The following is a 7,483-nucleotide window of genomic DNA, read 5'->3' as shown; positions in this document are numbered from 1 at the left end:
TAAAAAAATGAACAATCGAAAACTATTATAATCCAATGCTGTTTCTTGAGAATTTAATATTTTTGAAAGTCGTCAATAAAAAGCATCCCTGAAAATGTATTCTGCAGTGTATTGAACAGCTTTCTATTTATTTTCGTCTATAGGGGTCGCGCGATGTTGCAGTTTATGGTCGGACACTAAATGTTGTAGAAAATCCCATTTAGACATATCTTAATTCCTCCGTATTTAGGACGTGAGTAAGTGGAGACGTCATATGTTTGCAAAAAGTACGGATGAAAATATTCCGGCTCAGACATGTTAAAATTAGTAGAAATGATGAAATAATCGGACAATGTTGAAATTTACGGACATAGTGAAATTAGTAGAAATGTTGAAATTACCTGAATTTTTAACATCATATCAAGTTTTGATGTTAAAATTCCGGTAATTTAATTATGATGTAATAATGATGTTATGATTGGGAATGTTAAGATAACCGGTCAAATTAAAATGACTAGACATGTTGAAATTACTGTAAATGTTGAAATGGCCGGAAATGTTGGAAATAATGAAATGACATTTCTAATTTCTAAAATTACTGAATTGTCGTGAATGTCGTCTTAATTGTGTTAAATTTTCCAGAAAGTAAATATTAGGTGCAAGAGCACTTTTGGTAGAGTGGGTGCCAAAATATTTTTATTTCAATGGATTCTTGACTATTTCAAGGGATTCTTGACTATTTCAAGGGATTCTTGACTATTTCAAGGGATTCTTGACTATTTCAAGTGATTCTTGACTATGTCAAGGGATTCTGGACTATTTCAAGTGATTCTTGACTATTGCAAGGGATTCTTGACTATTTCAAGGGATTCTTGGCTATTTCAAGGGATTCTTGACTATTTCAAGTGATTCTTGACTATGTCAAGGGATTCTTGACTATTTCAAGGGATTCTTGACTATTTCAAGGGATTCTTGACTATTTCAAGGGATTGTTTGTGACTAATTTGAAGGAGTTGTTAGCATGTTTTACTTCACTTAACCTAGGGGACTCTTAAAACAAACATCTATTTGCTGTGTTGGTTGGGTGATTCATTGGGTGATTGGTTTGGTGATTGATTGATAGATTGATTGATTGATTGATTGATTGATTGATTGATTGATTGATTGATTGATTGGTCGATTGATTGATTGTCAAGGTTATGAACAGCAGGATGCGCATGAATTCTTTATTGCTCTTCTGGATCTTCTTCACAGACATCTTATATACAAGGAACCATATTCATTCACTTCACGTTAAACAATGTTTTAAAAATGTTACCGGATCAATTTGCTATCCCTATGCCTTGTTTACAAGGATTTTCAAATTAATTCATATTTAAAATTAATTTTATTAACAGTGTAAGATCCACACTGAACATTGTTCTTCTTTTTTTCATTTTCATGAAATAAACTAAAGTTTTATTTAATTTTTTCTGTTTTAATGCATTGAATATCTATGCATTTATAACTGATAAATTAAGACACCATATTTTTTGTTAATTTATAATTTGCTTATCATCAATTTATATTTAAATTTGTTTTATTTGTTAACGATTGTAAACTACAAAGTACATATTTATTTTTTAGTAATTTTTATAAACTGAAAAAAAACGAGCTACATATCATTATTTTTATTTAAATGCTCCAAATGTTATGAATCCTAAACACAACTTAATCAGTGTTAATCTACTATGCTTGAGTGCTTAAGTTGAGTGTTTCATCACTGATTAACAGCAGACTTATGTTTTCGCAGATTTGTTCAAATTGGTCTAACCCCCAGAGGAAGCTAAAGGGAATAAACTTAATCCGTCAGATGAAAGGATTAACGATACAAAAGTTCCCTATGAACTTCTTCAGTATTGATTCATATTAGATTTAGAAGAAACTAAATGAATGAATGTTTGGTTATCTAGACGAATATATCCCCCTCCAGCTGTACCTGTATAGTGGACACTATCTTCACAGGGAAACTACAATCGGATCTTGTTTGTCAGGTAAAATGCCGCGCCAGGGGTGTATATTTTCTTGAAAAATCTCTTTCCCCCTCTTTTTTTAGATCATATTCAAGATTTTCTTTGCTGTATTGGGCAAAATTNTTTTTTTCATCAACCCCTGGTCAGTGGTCCCTGGAGGGGCCCCCCAATAAAACTTAATTGTGTAGGTTAGACTGCTAAAAGTCGTTTGATACAAAAGTTTTCTTAAGATTTTTATGAAATCCAAAATGTTTTAAGCTTTTCTGCTTAATTATTATCATCATATGATAAATTTATTAATGAAGAATTCATCTGTAAAAACAATTCTAAATTGCAATTTCAAGAATACAGCATTTGTTTCAGCCATTTTTCTTACTTCAGGATTACCACTGTAAACATTATATATTTACTGTGAAGGCAGTGGGCCTACAATATCATTTTTATCCCTCCATCTCTGGGGGATTCTTAATTTGTGATCTTTACGATACCATATATATACATATACATACATATATGAGTGACATAACTCGATGTCACAAAAAACACCGGGAGAGGCCTCAAAATGTAGGAAATGAGCAAAAAGAACATGAAGAAAAGAATGAAGGAGTTTGCTCCCCACCATGTTTTGAAATTAAGCATTTGGTCTATTTCCATTTTTACTATTTAGAATATACATTTCCTTATTACGCGCACACACTTGCGCGTTGTTACACTTACACACTTGTGCGTATGTGTGGAAGGTTGTATCCACTATATATGTATACTGTATATCCAGGTGTGTAAGGGTGTATCTGCTTTAAATGTATATCCAGGTGTAGGGCGTATTTAGGTGTGTCAGTGTGTTTCCACTATATTTAATGTATATGAAGGTATATTAGGGTGTATCCGCTATACATGATTATCCAAGTGTGTACGGGTGTATCCACTATATATGTATATTGTATATCCAGGTGTGTAAGGGTGTATCCGCTTTAAATGTATATCCAGGTGTAGGGTGTATCTAGGTGTGTCAGGGTGTTTCCACTATATTTAATGCATATCAAGGTATATTAGGGTGTATCCGCTATATATGTTTATCCAGGTGTGTAAGGGTGTATCCACTACTATTGATCCATTCTGGGATATCTCCCTGGACCTTCCTGCTGGAACTCCTGTTATACCTGGTACACCTGCTCCTGGAATATCCTTACAGGTCAGTCATAGTTGGATATTTATTACCAGACGTAAAAGTTCTTGAATAACCTCCAAAAAAACTACAGTTCAAGCCAGATTTTCGGAGACATAAAAAGTATTTATTCTTATTTTTCATTATTTTTTTTACTACAATAATTAGCTAAATCTCATGAAACTTATAAATAAATAAATCGCCATGACATTTGAGTGAACAGTTTTAAAGAGCTCCATATAATTAATCAATTAAAAAAAAATATCTGCAACATTCCATTATGTTTAAAAACGACATTTTATACATTTTTACGATGTCTGCGAATTTCTGGGGTTATTTGTATTAAACATTGTATTAAAAGAAGAATAAAAAATTCAGAGCAAGCGCTTTAATTTAAGAAAGTCATTTCCTTGAATTGTAACTTTTAAAGCAACTAATTTCGCCTTTTTATCATAGCTTCTCAATTCTTAATTCTGTTGAGCACACGGGTCGTAGTTATAAACATTGCTGATCCAAATTTGATAAACTTGGCTTATAACGTAAATGGGTATAAATGTGTTTAGACTTTACCATCATATAATTTGTTTGCCCCCTTCCAACAAAAAATTCGATTTAACCCTCAAACACTCGATTGAGAACGATCAAGAAATCACTTTAACTATCCGATCTATCTAGATGTGATACCAGAACTAATCAATTGATCAAGAAATGAAACCGGAACTAATCAATCGATCCAAAAATTAAACCGGAACTAATCAATCGATCCAAAAATTAAACCGGTACTAATTGATTAATAAAGAAATGAAACAGGAACTAATCAATTGATCAAGTAATAAAACCGGAAGTAATCAATAATGGTATAGGATTGTCTGCAGAGATTTACTCAGCCTGAACATCTTGGTTCCGGGGCAAAGATCCGTTGCTCTGGGTGCAATTCTCATCAGGCAAATATTCTATATTCTTTGACTTAATTCTTTTGAGTTTTGTCTTTGTTACTAGGCTCTCGTATGTCGTGGTTTTATTTGACAGATTGACTTCGCTTGACATTTGTTGACATACTTGACATAGCTTGACATTTGTTGACATATTTGACATAGCTTGACCTTATTATTAGACATGATTTGATCTTATTAGACACTAGCTAAAGGGCCCGGCGTTGCCTGAAAAAAAAGTTAAAATAGTTTCGAAATCTTACTGAAACGTTATTTCTAGGGTCACTCCATTTATAGTGTTGCATGTTCGATTTACAGGGGTACCCTTTAATCATTGATTTTTATACCTTTATGTATAGAGCTAAAAACTGTCTTTTATATTTGGTTTCCCTATCAAAGTGACTTGATGATCTATGTTATGGAAAATATCAAGGAATTTAGCCAATATAAACATGTTATAGATAGAAAACAAAAATTCTCATTGTTACTCAAATAGAGATCTAAATGGTACTGTTGTGAATTGAACTTGATTCGCTACAAAATTATTGTCACTTGAAATTCACAACGTCTATTGTCCCTTGTTAGTTTTGTATCAATTACTCAACATTGATCTAGGTTCGAGCACTCGAGCAGACTGCACAAGAAGATTACGACTAGAGTGGATTTCCCGGAGGAGTTGGACATGACCCCCTTCATCTCTCACGCCAGGAACAACGGGGGGAAGAAGGAGGAGTATGTCGGAGCACCAAGGTAAATAAACGCCCCCACAGAAACCAGATTTGAAAATAATCAATTTTAACAAAGTAAAGTCCTTTAAAATAAAATATTTGGTGCATCTATCGGCTTGGTTGTACCTAGAATTCTGATAAAGCAATTACTTCTTTGTTTAGTAACAACAAGTATGAACTGTTTGGAGTGATAAATCATATTGGAAATCTGGACGCTGGGCACTACACTAGTTATATCCGACAGCATGGGAACCTTTGGTTTCATTGCAACGACCATCAGATACTTCCGGCATCAATGTCACAGGTAGAAATAGGTGCTTAGGATCTATTTTATTTTGATGCAGATCCGGATCCGGATCCTGGATTGGTCCTGAAAAAGATGGATCCGGATCTAGGTCATAACCATTACTTCAAGATTACTGATCTTCTTTTTTCGTGTAATTGAATAAATTTTTCTCTGTCAATTTCGTAGGGGTTATAAATGGGTAATTTCCTAGAGAACGATTTTTGGACCTCCCCCCCCCCCCCTCCTATCAATTTTGTACATGTCCAAAAATCGTTCTCTAGGACGGACCCTATAAATGAATTGTTAAACTTTATTACTTCCTAATGTGTTTGTGTAAAAGAAATAATCCCGTGTATGTGGTAAAAAAAAGTTCTCGTGTCCATTGGGACACCATTCCTTGTTCTGTTGCTAACTATAATATTATTTAGGTTCTGGACAGCGAGGGATATCTTCTGTTCTACCATAAACAAAAACTGGAATATTCTTAAACATAATCTTTAATATTCCTCGGCAAATTCAGACTGTTACCTTACTGTAAAGAAATCTTACCATTGCATTCTATATGCTGAAAATTATTAAAATGTTTATAAAAAAGCATGTTTAAAATCGTGCTACCAACGTGTACAGAAAATCGTTGAACTCTAAATACCCCTGNNNGGGGGGGGGGGGGAATTGAGCATTCCCCTTTTTTCGATGCTTTTACCTAAAATAGATTTTTTCCCCCAAATTCCTAAAGAAAATTGATTTTAAGGAAGTGGAAATGATGTTCTAAGAAGATATATACTCTTGAATACTCTGATTCGTACATTATAATTTAATTATTGAAATTGTTAGAAAATTACGTATATTCACGCTACATTTCACGTTTTTTTATTTGTTGTGATAAAATGTAAACGATGTATGTTTTGTATAAATTTTACACTAACAAATTTGTTTCAATTAGTCAAAGAGAAGATAGTTTGTTTATATTATTGATACAGGGTGTCCCAAAACAAGGAAAATCAGTGACTACTTATAAACCATCTTAGATCAACACGCAACATTTATTTTATCTGAATTTGATCCCACTGAAAGCATATTCAAAACAAGAAACATCATTGTATTTTCGTAGTTCCGGGATTTCCAATAAGCGGTCTGCCTGTTTTTACCTTCCTTTTTAAAAAACTTTAGTTTTTAAAGGGAGTGTTCGCGAAAAATGAAAGGGGTATAGGCTTAATGCGATAAAAAAGCGCTTTTGATCGTTACTAATCTTACTTCTATCTGTTGCCTCTATAAAGTGAAAATTGTTAAAGACGTCTCATACCGAATAACTCAGCGCCCTTATAAATTGAGAAAATTGCAACATACGACTTAGACCGTAAAAAATCAATTTAATTTCAAACAAATCCTTCAGATATTGTACAGGGTGTCTCAGTAAACATAGGAATTACATGACGTTTCTATATTGTCTTTGTTCCGCTTGGCATTATTACGTGAACACAATTTTTGTATTATTCCAGTTGAAACAAACCTGTCCAGATTCTGATTTATCAAATGAAATTTAAATCTTTCCAACTCTTGAATATCTCCGTCAATCATAAAGATACAAGTTGAAGGCAGACCACAATTTCAAAACTTATCAAACGTTCAATCTTTATTAAGAGACACTCTTTGTTAATTTTAAACTTTCGGAAATCGAAGACGATTTTCAAGTCGTCTCTTAATTTCCGTGTTCAGTGGAATACACAGTATGTATGTACTGATAAATTTTAACTTATTTGCAAAATAATGATGAAAATTATGAAAAGAGGTCTATTTAAAAGCAATGGAGCAAAATGCATTTTTAAGATAAAGTATAATCTTTAATATTCCTCGGCAAATTCAGACTGTTACCTTACTGTAAAGAAATCTTACCATTGCATTCTATATGCTGAAAATTATTAAAATGTTTATAAAAAAGCATGTTTAAAATCGTGCTACCAACGTGTACAGAAAATCGTTGAACTTGCGTCATTATTGGGCTAAAAATTGTTAGAATAATTCTTGGAATCGGTTATCCATAAAAACTTGGTGAAATATTGTTGAAAATTAAAATAGTACTACTAATGTGCACAGCAGACCTTACTTGTCAACTACAGGTTGTCCCACGAAACACGATAGTTCAGAGACGACTTGGATATCGTCTTTGATCATTAAAATAATTTGCGGCATTTATTCGTTAATCTGATAATAGAAGTAAAATTCTTGACTTGATGCTCTTAATCCTGGAACCTGTCTTTTTTGTGCTTCCAACATTAATAGAGTGATAAAAAATTTAGTTCAGATTTAATAAGTTAAAAACAGGGGGGATGATAGTTTCTGTACTGTACACTTACAACTGATATACAATGAAGGGAGATCAA

General features: G+C 32.9%; 1 protein-coding gene across 1 annotated transcript in view; it reads left to right on the top strand.

Annotated features, from left to right (window-relative positions):
* Positions 1-5,706, top strand: part of LOC111716241 (ubiquitin carboxyl-terminal hydrolase 22) — a 10,458-nt gene extending 4,752 nt beyond the window's left edge. The window contains exons 6-12 of the mRNA XM_023491679.1: positions 1,151-1,249; positions 1,932-2,012; positions 3,073-3,183; positions 4,020-4,100; positions 4,699-4,838; positions 4,979-5,120; positions 5,531-5,706. Coding sequence (XP_023347447.1) covers positions 1,151-1,249; positions 1,932-2,012; positions 3,073-3,183; positions 4,020-4,100; positions 4,699-4,838; positions 4,979-5,120; positions 5,531-5,590 — 714 coding nt within the window. The 3' untranslated portion in view covers positions 5,591-5,706. The remainder of the gene's footprint in view (positions 1-1,150; positions 1,250-1,931; positions 2,013-3,072; positions 3,184-4,019; positions 4,101-4,698; positions 4,839-4,978; positions 5,121-5,530) is intronic.
* Positions 5,707-7,483: the final 1,777 nt, after the last annotated feature.

This window comes from Eurytemora carolleeae, unplaced genomic scaffold (genome assembly GCF_000591075.1).
Source record: "Eurytemora carolleeae unplaced genomic scaffold, Eaff_2.0 scaffold1999, whole genome shotgun sequence".
Taxonomy (NCBI): domain Eukaryota; kingdom Metazoa; phylum Arthropoda; class Copepoda; order Calanoida; family Temoridae; genus Eurytemora; species Eurytemora carolleeae.
The sequence above is the reverse complement of the archived record's forward strand: the minus strand, read 5'-3'. Positions and strand labels throughout refer to the sequence as shown.